Source organism: Solanum dulcamara, chromosome 11 (genome assembly GCF_947179165.1).
Source record: "Solanum dulcamara chromosome 11, daSolDulc1.2, whole genome shotgun sequence".
Classification (NCBI taxonomy): domain Eukaryota; kingdom Viridiplantae; phylum Streptophyta; class Magnoliopsida; order Solanales; family Solanaceae; genus Solanum; species Solanum dulcamara.
In genome coordinates, this window is record NC_077247.1 from 52,414,097 (window position 1) to 52,428,594 (window position 14,498).

At 29.9% G+C, this 14,498-nt stretch overlaps 1 protein-coding gene across 1 annotated transcript; it reads right to left on the bottom strand.

The window, feature by feature from the left end:
• Positions 1–2,437: 2,437 nt before the first annotated feature.
• LOC129875174 (butanoate--CoA ligase AAE1-like) lies at positions 2,438–6,552 on the bottom strand. Its single transcript, XM_055950614.1, has 2 exons — positions 6,066–6,552; positions 2,438–4,115 (listed from the first exon to the last, which is right to left on the bottom strand). The coding sequence occupies exons 1-2, from the start codon at positions 6,261–6,263 to the stop codon at positions 2,625–2,627; spliced, it is 1,689 nt and encodes a 562-aa protein (XP_055806589.1). The 5' UTR covers positions 6,264–6,552; the 3' UTR covers positions 2,438–2,624.
• Positions 6,553–14,498: the final 7,946 nt, after the last annotated feature.

Below are 14,498 nucleotides of genomic sequence, written 5' to 3' on the forward strand. Positions count from 1 at the left end.
ATCGAATTGGCAGGTGCGGATATAGGTGTGCAGAAGAGTTTAAAAAAAATTATATTGTATATATAAGATAATTTTTTATATTTATATATATATATATATATATATTATATTTGAATCATTTGAATAGAAACAGTGTAGTGTTGTGGTATATAACTATATATAGTGCCTTTCAAATGGACTCTTTCGTTTATGGTTTGAATCTTATTATGAGTATTATGCTTTTAGCTTCTGTTGTTTCTTTTCATTTAATTTTGGGAATAGCGACTAGCTTAATCAAATGTTTCACTAGTAATTATTTTTTTAAAAAAAGTATAGAAATAATGGATTTAATCCCAAAAAATCAAATTCCTGAGTGAAAATCCTGAATCCACCATCAATAGTGGGTAAGTAAATTATTTACTAAAGTTATTTATATTTGTGTTTTATTAATAAAGTTATTTAGGTTAAATCATTTCATTTAATTTACATAGTACTATTTTTATGCAATAAGTAGTAAAGTAAACTATTAGTGTCCATATTGATTGAAAGAATAAGTTATTATACGACCTTTGTGAAGATTAAGTTAGGCCTTAAAGTTGATTTTTTTTAATATAATATTAGAAGTCGGTTATATCATAAATTTATTATTGGTTTAGTCTTGCAATATGCTTGAATTCAAATAAAAAGTTAATTAATGTTTGCACACAGGTATAAATGTTTTTAAATCAATTCATTACTGCAACTACAGTCTGCATGTACATAAACAATAACGGTCGATGAGTGTCAAATAATTTAACAAGTCACATATCAATTAAACATAACATTTTGTAATGTATGGAGATAATTATATACCTACCCCAATTTTAATGAGCCAGACTTGAAAGTAGGTTTATAAAATTATTTCTTAAATTGTTTGGGTATAATAGCTTTTTGGGTAATAAGGTGATATAATTGATAGAAAATAATTATCTATAATTGGACGATCATATAAGTTATTCACTCAATTAATGCTAATAACTTGTCGTGACGATATTTCTTTCTTCTTTTTTCTTTTATCAAAATGAAATACTCCATACCTAATAATTGCCTTCATGTCTCTCTTGATGAGAATTTCATCACTTGGAAAATGAATTGAATTGTAGTCAATTTAGGACAATTCTCTGCCTTATATAGGAAAAAAAAAATACACAAACGAAAAAATAAAGTTTTGTGAGCAATAACTGTCCCAAAGTACTATATATATAGTCTAACTTGTTTAAGACGTAAGGTAACACTTAAAGCTTATCATAATTAAATGTGGCGTAGTTAGAATTTTGTATAATTCATATTGATGTATTATTTCATTTATTTAAATATATCAAATATTAATATATTATCACAATTTAACTTGTTGTGTGGATTTGAAACATGAGAAGTTGTAATTATTCGTGAATACATCATTAGTCTATCTATACTATTTTATAAGGGGAAACTTCAATTCAAAATATTAGAAAATCAAAATTAAGGTTATAACTAATCAGTACATTAACCAATCTTTAGTCGCATTGAATTATACTATATAGTTATCTATCTATACTACTCTATATTGTGTTAATTGTTCAATGTATGTTATTTCCATTAATAAACATAGGATAGTCTTTTTGGACAAGTTTATTTTGGCTCAAAAGTGCTTATTCAAACAGACTATAAAACGCCAAGAGTTACTAGCGAGGAAGATCTTTATAGGGGCTGGAAAAAGTTTCCATTTGCCACAACTCTTCCTATCAATATATATGGGCTCTAAAATTTTCACTCCATCAGTTTCTTATTTTTCTTGCTAAAGCTTAAGAAGTTCAACATAACATTAATTTTGAGGCAAAATCAACAATGAAAGTTTTACTTTTCTCATTCAAATATTGTAATTATATTTCTAGACAATTATATTGCTTTATGTAATTAAGAGTGTATATTGATATATCTCTCGTCTACGTGCTTATTAGATAAGTAAACATTTCCTACATTGTTTTTAGGTTAAGATCTTTAGGTTTATAAAAGTTATGATGATGTAAATTCCAAGAAATTGAAGTGGTTTTTATTTTTATGATGCCATGTGACCAGGAGGTCACGGGTTCAAGCCTTGGAAACAGCCTCTGGCAGAAATGCAAGGCAAGGCTGCGTACAATAGACCCTTGTGGTCAGGCCCTTCCCCGGACCCCGCGCATAGCGGGAGCTTTAGTGCACCGGGCTGCCCTTTTTTTTTATATATATATATATAGAAATTGTTTAATAAACAAAAACTAGATGTATCCACCCTTAGCACACATTCAAAAAGTAAAAGACAATATACGAAACAACAGGAGTTTGGTGGATAGATCCACCCCAACCCAATTGGACCAGAATGTATACTTTTATGCCAAATACTAAATGGGAAAGAATTTTAAATCCTATCAGAATTCCAACTTCAGACAGGAAAATTAAGAAAAATAAAAACAAACCTTATAGTTTTCAATATTATTAATGTCAGATTAACTTGTTCAACAAAGTTCCAATCAAGCAAATTCATGTCAAATTCAACAAATACATAATATCTTAGACATAGCAAATGAAAAGGGACAATTTTATGAAGGCATGCATAACTTCAATGCTTCTTTTTGGAATCCCCACCACTACGATGAAGGTGTGTGCAGCTCGCGGACTGAGTTGCACCCCAGGCATAGTTTCAATGCCTTGTTAGCCTTGTCCCTGAGTATAAATTTCTGTATTTTCCCTGTAGAATTGAGTGGTAAATCACCAAATATTACAGCCTTAGGCACCATATAATCCTGCAGCCAATCTTCACAAAACTTGATAATTTCTTCATCAGTCACAAAACACCCTTTTTTCAATTTTACAAAAGCACAAGGGGTCTCTCCAAGAACATCATCAAGTCTTGCTACAACTGCAACCTCCAAAACCATAGGATGCCTAATCAAAACACCTTCAATTTCAAGTGTGCTTATAGTTTTCCCCTCAGATTTGACTACATCAACAGCGCGATCCTTTAATTTTATATTCCCATTTGCATATTTAATTCCAAGATCTTTAGTCCTGTACCACCCTCCCTCAAAGGCTTCTTCAGTTCTTGATGGATCTTTCAAGTACCCCATCATCAAGGCATTTCCTCTAAACATGATTTCCCCTATGGTTTTCCCATCTGCTGGCACACTTTTCATACTCTCTGGATCTTTTACATCAACTTCTTCCATCATAATATTGTGAACTCCTTCGCGAATTTTCACATTCACGTCTTCATTTGGCTTGGAGAAATCATCTTGAAACTTCCAAGGCATCGATATCATTGGACCGAGTGCTTCACTCATACCATATGCATGGTTGATATTAAATCCTAGTTTTTCCATTTTGGTCAGAATCTCTCTTGGTGGCAATATCCCTGCTACTGTTACATTCACCTGGTGAGGTAATAAGGGTTGATTTGTGTCTATAGCATTTGCAATTTTTGTAAGAATCATTGGTGCACCACAAAAATGTGTCACATTGTGAAGGTAAATTGCATCCAAAATTTCTTTTCCATTGATTTCTCTTAGGCAAATATTAGTGCCACCCAAAGCAGCAACTGTCCAGGGGAGACACCATCCGTTACATCGAAACATGTCCACTGTCCAGAGAAAAACAGGGCTTTTTCCCATTTCATAACGAAAAATGTCAGCAATTGCATTCAAATACGCAGCTCTGTGGCTATACACAGCTCCTTTAGGCTTCCCTGTTGATCCAGAAGTAAAATTGATCGAAATCGGATCAAATTCGTTTTTCGGATACACAATCTTGAAATTAGGCTGCCCCATTTCAACAATTGTTTCGTAATCCAGAATCTTTGATGGTACTGATGATGACACTGGTGGTTCTTTTACATTGTTATTTTCATGGATTAAGACAATATGATAAGGCTTGTCTTTTTCTTGAAGAATAATAAGTGCCTGAAGCACTAGTCCAATGAAGTCAGAGTAAACAAAAATGATTTTGGCCTCTAATAGTTGAAGTTTTTGTGCCAATGTGGCGGCATCTAGCATTGTGTTGAGTGTAGAAAGGATTGCCCTAGCCATTGGTACACCAAAATGCAGCTCATAATGTGCTGGTACATTAGGTGCCACTACTGCCACCTGTTTGTATTAGGATTAATAAGCTTATAAATTAAGCTTTTTATAATTGGTTAAGTATGATAAAATAAGCTACAAATAAAAATGAAGAGAAAAAATATCAATCTCAACAAAATCATCCAATCTCATATCAAATCATATCAATTGAATCACTTTTTTTTTTAGAAATACGAGACATCTAAGACATACAAGTAAACAAAAATAATGTTTGAACTCAGTGTCATAGCTAATACACTGGATTACTAGTGTACCAAACAGTAGATTGATAACAATCTAGAATTTGAAGTTTATAGGTTCTGAAAGTAATTACGGATCATTTGAGTTACTAGGTTGAAATGCTTCATTTATTCCCTTTTACTAGTCTAATATTAACGTTGCAAATTCCCATAGAAAACATTTATTAAAATTTATTTTTATTAAATTACTCTTATTAATGGTAATCTGAGTTGTAACTCCAATAAGTTTGGAAAGTGTGGTTAGTACTTAATGAAGAGTAATATTAAAAGTAAATAATAAATTTGTCTTGATTTGTTAAAATTAATAGGTTAGGTATTAGAGAACACAAGTACTTGTATAATATTTTTTCAAATTTAGTACTAGCTGGATTGTTTAACACATATAAGCGGTGAGCCAAAACTATTAGGTTACCCTTAACTTTAGTTATGTATCCATTCCCATCATTAGATAGACATAAAAAAAAAATTAGGTTCTTTATATATTGATTCAAACTAAATATTTGATATTTATATCAAACTAAATAACACTAAAAGAATATCATTTGCGAGAGCTTCCTTACTTGTTATATTTTATAAGTCTCTAAGTATTGATCAAATTCATGCATCTAGATGTTTTCCTCTGGTTATAAGGCATATCAATTGCACCTAGTCATCAATTTTGTTTTTTCCTAATATGGATCTTTGACACATTACTAAACACGACATTAATATATCATATGACTATTAATCATTTTTACATGACATTGTGAATTTGTCCCCATTCAGCCCCTAATGTTGACACCATTACGCAAAGTAATAAACGTTTTTTCAGAGGTTTATGGAGATTTTAATGAATAAGACTATTAGAAGTATGAGCAGTACTCAAATTGGTTTTGAATATCTAGCTAGTAAGTAGACAAAAGTTAGTTCGTTAATGGAAAAGGACCCCTCAATATATATTCTAATAATCTTATTCGATGACTTAATATAAAGCAGCTAGCTGGTCAAGTCTATATAAAATTATGAGACGAATAAATATCATAGAAATAGAACTGTGTAAGTCAAGTCCATGTCCCTAAGGGACATAATTGTTAAATTTATCAACAAATTAGAATTAAGTGGGGGAATGAATTAGTGTGTTGTCGAGTCTTCTTTTTATCATGTGAAAAAGGATAAGAGCCCCTCTTGTACGCATCAATTAATTTGTTGACTTGGTTGATATATCAAGTCTCTAATGGCTCATGAGAACTCTTCTAGCATATAGTATGTATAGATCTTGCATGGAGAATTAAGTGCAATTACTTTCGTCTAAACGGTGGCTTAATAATTTCAAGATTTAGGTAGAGGTTTGGTGATCAATGTCTATCTTATGTCTAATAATATGACATTGAACTTTGTTCAATAACACGATTAAACAGGATAGAGCAACGATTAATTAACTTGCAGTTCATGACAATACACAATGAATTAAAACATCTTAATTAGAAAGGATGAAATTGAAATATATCATCGTCCCCTTCCCTAAATGTAGATTGCTAGAAGCAATGGCTTTGGGCCATATATAAATAGAGTTCATCATGTCTCAATTAAGCTTACCTTAGAAAACAGAAGCATGCCTATACACACAATCTTAAAATGCTGAACAAATCAGCTTTATTCTAGAAAAAGAATAACTAGTGAATGATCATCCAGTACTTTTAATTTGTGTAAAGTAAGTGAAGAGAATATATATACTTACAACATCACCAGAGGAAACTCCAAGCTGAGAAAGGGCAGATGCAAGCTTCACACATCTTCCATGTAACTCTTCCCATGAATAACTTATATTTCCATGAATTAAGCCTATCTTTTTGCGGTAAACAAATGCAGCACGTTCCAAAAAACTTAAAGGTGTCAATGGTACGTGGTTTGCAGGGCAAAGTACCAATCCCTCCATCTTTTCCTCCACAAATATAGTGAGTACTCCACATGGACTTGCTATATATAAGATCTTAAAAGTAGTACTCACTAAATTTAAATTCTGACTCCGCTTTTTTGTTCTATTTTATACTCAGCAAGAAATAGATCTTACGTCTAACTCAACTCCAGAAGCTAATTCACAGGAAAAATTTATCTAAAAATCATCTAAGAAAATCACTCATTTCATTAACCATCGATATATCTGAGACTTCTTTCACTCTTTAACACGTTGTAAGAGCCAGTAATTCGACAACCCAACATTTTCTTTATGAATTGTAATTTGTCTACTACTTTAGTACGTATTATTTTATTTATATAATACAACATTACCAGTCAATGTTGTGCGCATGATGCGTGGAAATATATAATTCATTTTAAATTCCTCAAGAGCGCGTTTTGACGTGGCTTAAATGAATCGGAATGTTTATTTAATTAAAAGAAAATAAATCTTTAAAGAATTGGCTAATAGAAAATGACTTCATCGTCATTCGTCAAGCTGAATGCTAATTGCTGGCTTAGTTATGTCATTTTCAATAATACAAACTTTTTGTTTAGATAATTGCCTTGCTTAGTTCCGTAATCATCAATAATACGATTTACATATGCTAAACCGAGTTATAATCCACTCTCGAAATGGCTCTACTTGTGAGTGCTACTTAATTTAGAGTTCTTTAATTCACTAAATCTGCTAATACATACAACACGTACATTACAAAAAGCTTTTGTTATACTTTATCTATTCAGTTTTATGTGCAACACTTCTCGAGATATAAGTCAATTATGTAACATTTTTAAAATAAAAAATAAAAAATTCATCATATTAATTACATTGGAAAAATTATAACTTATAGTGTTTTACGTATAGTTTTTGAATAATTGTATTTTAAAATATTAAGTTGATTTAATCTAATTTAGCTTCGAAAGGCATTTGACCATGATTTTTTTATTACTTTTTCGCTAGAGTTGAACTTTGGAAAAATACGCTTGACAAGTTGAATTCTAGAATTTTAAGGAATTTTGAAAAACATCAAAAAAGTATTTCACTTTTTTCACTTGAGATTACTCACGAAAATTCAAAAAACAACTCTAATTTATTTTCATGGACAAACACAATTATTAATTTTCAAATATCATTTTTCACTTTGAAAATAAAAACTTTTTTATTTCAAATACTCACAATTTTCATGTCCAAACGCCCCTGGTCAAATTGACTCTCAATAAGTGAAAAATATGACGTGAATTGGGATGGAAAGAGTAAGTATTTTACAAAATATTTTTATTCCGAATTTGATTGAGTGGAAATAAATTTAGTTTCAAAATGGTCATGTCCTAATTAATTTGGCCTAACGGTGCATTTATTTATACAGATAAAGGTATATCACACTTTTAGCAAGTTCTTTATAAATTACTTTTCATGCTAAAAACAGTCCAGTATATCTCAAATTTACCATATCAAAATTTTAAATGGGAGACTACTTAATTGTTTTTTAGTAATACTTGTTATTGGAAAGCATCAAGGAATTAAGAATATTATGTTAACTAGTTTAAAGTAAGTGTCTTACACACAGTGGTAGAGACATGATTTTGACTAAGGAGTTCAAATTTGAAGAAGTAGACATACGAACTAATCGAAGGGGGGTTCGACATCTACTATATATACATAAAAATTATTTTAACCATACATAAATCGTATAATTTTCTGCCCAAGGAATTCGGATGAACCCTCTAACCACAAGATGGTTCCGCCACTACTTACACATATACATTGCGTCAATTCATATACAACGATAAGACGAATAATCTATTTATAAGAAATTATTTAATGTTACATTACATACATTTTTTTGAAAAAAATAATGAAAATGAGTAGAGGAGTACTAAACTCCCAATTTAGTAGAGGTTTTATTCTGTCCAAAAATTAGGACAATTTTTATTAACATTATACTTTATCGTATATTTTTTTCTTATCATATATTTTAAGATTTCTTAAATTTTAGAATATATTTTTCTCTTATTATATATTTTAGGACTTCTTAATTTTAAACTATATTTTCTTCTTATTATGTTTTTTAGGATTTCTTAATTTTTAAAATAGATTTTCCTCCTACCATAAATATTATAAAGATAATTAAATAATAATTTGACAAAATAGTAAATGACAATTATGTCTATTGTAGAGTCTTTTAATAAAGGGCAAAAGGTTCAATTAACATTTCTAAGGACCTTCGTGCTTTTAATATAGTATAGACTAGAAGATAATTATTAATAAGGACCAGGCTCACTACAATCACAAAATTTAGAGTCTGTTTGGATTGACTTATAAGTTGTTTATAAGCTGTTTTCAGCTTTTTTGAGTGTGTGGTTGGTCAACTTAAAGTCATTTTGTGCTTAAAGTAAGTCTAAAACATAATTGAGTTTGTTTGACTTAACTTATCTAAAACAGTTTGACCTCAACTTATTTTTTTTTGTCTTATAAATTATTTTCAGCTTATAAGCTGCTTAAAATAAATTAAGTCAAACAGACAATTAAATTTATATAAAAAGCAATATAGAGTCTAATGTTGGGCTGGACATTAAAGTTGGGCTAAAACTTGGATCATAATTGGGCTAATATTTAGAAGAGTTTGATTAGTGCGACAGATGATTGGATTGGATTTGGATGGATTGAATATGAATTGAGCCATAATTGATTGGATTACAATTCACCCATATAAAATAGTAAACTTTACCTAAATCCCATAATGGAAAAGTCTAATTACTATACATCCCTCATTGTATCAAAATTACCCGATATCCCCTTTTTTTCAACTTTTCTGATACATTAGTTTTGTATCTGATACATCAATTATCTAATGAATAATTAATGAAGATCATCTATTTATGGATAATATCTTAATATAAGGGATGATTGGTTCTTTAAATCAATTACTAATCTAATTAATGGGATTAATTTGGTTAAAAAAATAACGGTTGTGAAGTTGAAGATTCAAGCCAAAAAAACAGAGCATAAATTCAAACCAACTTCGATTTCAATTTTTTTCCAGTTTTGGTGATACATAAGTTATGTATCTGATACATCAATTGTTAAAAAAATCAATTGTTATGTCCATGAAGATTCAAGCCAAAAAACAGAGCGTCGTCTCGAATGAAAAAAATAGAGCATCAATTCATACCGAATTTGATTTCAGTTATTTTTTCACTTTTGCTGATACATAAGTTATGTATCTGATACATAACTTTAGCTATAGAATAGTTAATGCACATCAGCTATTTATGGATAAAAAATTGGCTCTTTATATCAATTACTGATCTATTAAAGAAGGCGACAGTTATGTACGTGAATTTTAAAAATTAATGTATCGGAATCATTAAATATTGAGAAATGAGAATCTGATACATGTGCATGATGTATCATAATAAATAAAACTTGATTCATGTATCAGAATTCACAAAATGTGACACTTATGAATATTATACTCGATACAAGTTTGATACAGTAGAAATATAAAACATAAACTTTGATTTTATATTCGATTTTGACACCAGAGAAAAACATAGTAAATCTGATGTATGGAAATATTAAAACATATTAAATTTGATACATTACAGTTTATGTATCAGATACATTAAAAGAATCAGAATCACCTAAAATATTTACTATAAAAAAAAACTACTGGACATCAATCAGTTCTCCTTGGTTTGGAGAGATGTCTCTCCTAGTTTTTTTTTGGATCGTCGTTATCGCTAACACAACCATCCATGGCCTTCTGACAACAATATCTCCACCTATTGATGATTCAAAATCATCAAGAAAATTAGCCCTATATGCCATTCCGAATCTCAATGGGTGGGACAGGATCTTTTTGATGACGTATTTCATTCCCTGCATTGACATGAAAATGGTTAAATACAACTTGAACTTTATACATAAATACGATGTATCATACGAATTAAAATATCTGATGCATGAGATGAGAATCTGATACATACAGAAGATGTATCAGAAACAATTATATATTATATTCTGATACATAAATGTAGAAGTATCAGAATCATTAAAACTTGAAACATCAAAAAATGACACTTACACATAATGTATCAAAAATAGTAAATCTCCAAAAAATTGCATTTAAAAAATATATTATGTATCTGATACATAAATGTATATATATCAGAATCATTAAAACTTGAAAATAACAAATACTGAGACTTAAAGATGATGTATCAGAAATAATAATTCTCAAAAAATTGCATATGAAACAGACATTATGTATCTGATACATAAATGTAGATGTATCAGAATCATTAAACTTGAAATAACAGAAACTGAGACTTAAACATAATGTATCAGAAATAGTAAATATCAAATAATTGCATTTGAAAAAGACATTATGTATCTGATATATAAAAGATATGTATCAGCTTCGTTAAAACTTGAAACAACAGAAACTGACACTTAAACATGATGTATCAGAAATAGAAAATCTCCAAAAAAAAACATTTGAAAAAGACATTATTATCTGATACATAAATGTATATGTATCAGAATCATTAAAAATTAAAATAACAGAAACTGACACTTAAACATGATGTATTAGAAATAGAAAATCTCCAAAAAAATACATTTGAAAAAGACATTATGTACCTGATACATAAATGTATATGTATCAGAATCATTAAAAATTAAAACAACAGAAACTGACACTTAAACATGATGTATCAGAAATATAAAATCTCCAAAAAAAATTCCTTTTAAAAATACATTATGAATCTGATACATAAATGATATGTATCAGAATCATTAAAACCTTCACAAAATTTTCATTCTAAAACAAAAAAACTTAATTGAACACATACCTTTGGGAGATTAGGGCGTGTTGTAACCCCTTCAATCTTGTTGTCTATTTCTTTGGGTGCATGTTTAACTGTAGCTTTCGACTTCAATTTCTCACGTAGCTTATTCATCACTGTTGGATCGTTACGATGTTTGAATCTAACTTCGTCGTAACCTTCCCAAGACGAATCAGAACCAGGAGAAACAAGAATTCGTTGATTTTTAGTGGACTGTTTGAGACCATGAACGGATTCCATTGAAGGAATGAGAAACAAAAACAGAAAGATTTACAGAAGAAAACAAATGATAAAAATTTAGAAGATTTTTCAAAGATTTTCAGAAGAAATCAAAATATACAAATTTTAGGAGAAATCAGATTGAATGAGGATGAAGTAAAATTCCATATAAGGAAAGATTGAAATATACCTTATTTGGAACCTTGAAATTGATTAACAGTTGAAGAGTAACAAATTAACTAGAGCAAATTAGGGCAAGAATAAAGGAATAGGCGGATGTATCAGAGAGGTATAGAGAGAGAAAGGAAAAAAAGGAAATTTGGAAATTTTTTGGTGTATATGGAAGTAAAAGTAAATATATTAGGAAAATATGTGTAAAAGGGTAATTTTACCTATAAAATATGGATAAATATGAATTTGATCAACATGGCTTGGGTAAAATGGTTCTAACCCATTTTAATCTCCTAAACCCAAAAAATATTAAATCAAAGCAAAATTGTTAATGCTCTAACCCCTACAACCCCCAACCAACCCCTAAATTATTATTTTTTAAACAATTAGTTTTTTATACAAAAACAAAAATTTATTTTTTCTTCTACCCCCGTCACCCCACCCCCACCCACCAACCAACCAATTTTTTTGTGCACCCCCTATCTCCATCACCCCTATTTTTTTAAAAAAAAAATCAAAAAAAATTTTGCACACTCGAACCACCTACCCCACACCCTCCAAATTTTTTTTAAAAAAAATTAAAATAATTTCTATATATAAAAAAATTTACCCTCTCTTCACCCTATCCCCTCCATCGGACCCTAATCCCACCCCATCCCACCCACCCCAAAAAATTTAAAAAAATATATTTTTTTTTGCCCCCTACCACTTGCCCCGCCCATCACCCTACCCCAAACCCCCCACCCGCCCATCCCACTCGCACCCACATAGACCACCCTACCCACACCCCACCTCCCACCCTTCCCGCAATCACCCCAATTTTCTTTTTTAAAAAAAAATAAAAAATATTTTTAATGCAATTAGAAATTTTGGGTGATCTAAGGATCTATATGGATATCCATATTTTATCCACTTTGTTCATATTTGTATGAACTTTTGAAATAGGTCAAAAATACATTTATCATTTAAAAAATATGAGTGATCTATTTAAATAAATATGGGCTAAATGAATTCATTTTACTTAAATGGACTAAAATTATCACCCTTACCCATTTATTAAGGGAAACTTATAGACGTAATAGCATCCAAAATATACTCGTGTTATAGCTGCTAAAACGTTATTTTACATCTTTTAAAATAACATAAATTGTCGTTCTCGCGCAAGTATCAAAACATGTCCGAAAAGCTTTGAATTATTTGAGCCTCTTCTTCCATTGCCTGATTTAAATTATTATACTCCATTAAGTTAAATTGAGACATTATTGTCGCTTGTTAGACATGTAGCAACGGAAAAAAAAACGACTCAATGTCATTGAGATTCAAAATAGGTAAATTGTCATTTTCAATAACTCTTATTAAATATTAATCACTATTGCAAAAGTTGTTAATGTTATAGAAACTCTTTTGACACGAAACATGTTTTGGACTAAAATGTCTAAATTAAAATACGAAACAACTCCAACAAATGCTACTGGAATTTCAAGGATTAACAAGTAAAATTCAAGGAAAGTTATGGGGGGTTCAAACCTTACAAGTCAAAATCAAGAAGCGTGTTATAGGGTTCTAAAATTTGTTGAAGTTTCAAATCAAGAAAAGATTTATGGAGTTCAAAATATCTGAACACATATTATTATGAAGTTCAAACCTTTATAAGTTTTTCCGTATTTTAAGTAGGATTATTTTTGTGTGTATTTTATTTTCTTATTACAATATAATTATTTTCCTATTACTTTTCAAATGGTGTTTAAAAACTAATAGCAAGCCTAATAAGAATTGGCCATCTCATCTAATCTTTATAACCCTACATGATGGATGAATATAGAAAAAATTATTGTAGTTAACCAACTTGGTGGTGTAGGAAGAAGTTTTATTAAAGAGTTCAGCATTCATTATATATATAAAAAATTAAGCTTTACATATAGTGTGATTTTCCTTCTTCATCGCCCCTCTAGCTTCACCCATGACCAAGACTGCTATAAGTTTAGTTGAGCATGAAATTAAGGTGGTTATGTCGAATGAAGTAAAGCATACTTCTATTCAATATCAGTAGAACGTAATTTAGGCCAAATCAACGGTCAGCTATGTATTTATTATAGATATAGAATAGAGTGGAGATAGACTATATGCTGACTGTCAAACTTACCAAAAATGAAGACGTACAAATATTATTTTCTTAAGACTATTATTATTAGAGATTGTCGATATTTACTAAAGAATCAATTATGTACAAAAAAAAATCATTTTGTAAAAATAGTAAGAGAACTTGTAAGACATTTAATTGCACGATTTTCCTTACAAATTAGATGATCTTTAATTATTGTCCTTTAAATGAGCTGATCTTTTATTTTTGTCATTAAAACTTAAGTTTTCAAGGGCGCAAACATAACTTATAAAATATTATGATAAAAAATTATAAACTTATGCAGAATATTATTTGCTTCGAGGAACAAAAACTTAATACGGGCACAAAATAGGAGCAAAAGTTGAAATGACCGGTTTACCCCTGGTAAGAACCTATGTAACCAAGACTGTCTTGACTCTTGACTATGACTTGGGAAACGTAGGTAATGGTTTAACTTTTGAATGCGTGTGGAAAATGTAGCTCTTCAAGACTTGGATGACTTATTACTAGAATTAAATTTCTTCATGTTGAAAAGTCTTTACCCAGAAAATGGCAGCAGTAATTCTCACTCTTATCGGATTTTGTTAGTGTGACAAATTATTTACACTTGGTTACAAAAGATACATTTGACTTATTTTATCATATCCACACTTTTTAATAAATTTTCCTTCTTTATTATGTTGATTCTTCTCCGATGAATTAAGAGAAAAAGTGAAGTTAGATTTGAATTACTACGTGTTAAGCTGTACATGATGACAATTTTGTATTTATACCCTTTTGATTTTTCCTGGAACAACTCCGGACCTGTATCGACCATTTGTGATGAAACACGTCAATTACCCAAAAAAG

Excerpts from the sequence above, each read along its gene's own strand:
- LOC129875174 (XM_055950614.1), bottom strand. The coding sequence starts at position 6,263 with ATGGAGGGATTGGTACTTTGCCCTGCAAACCACGTACCATTGACACCT. Across the intron at positions 4,116-6,065 it reads GAGTTTCCTCTGGTGATGTT|GTGGCAGTAGTGGCACCTAA; the intron begins GTAAGTATATAT and ends TAATACAAACAG.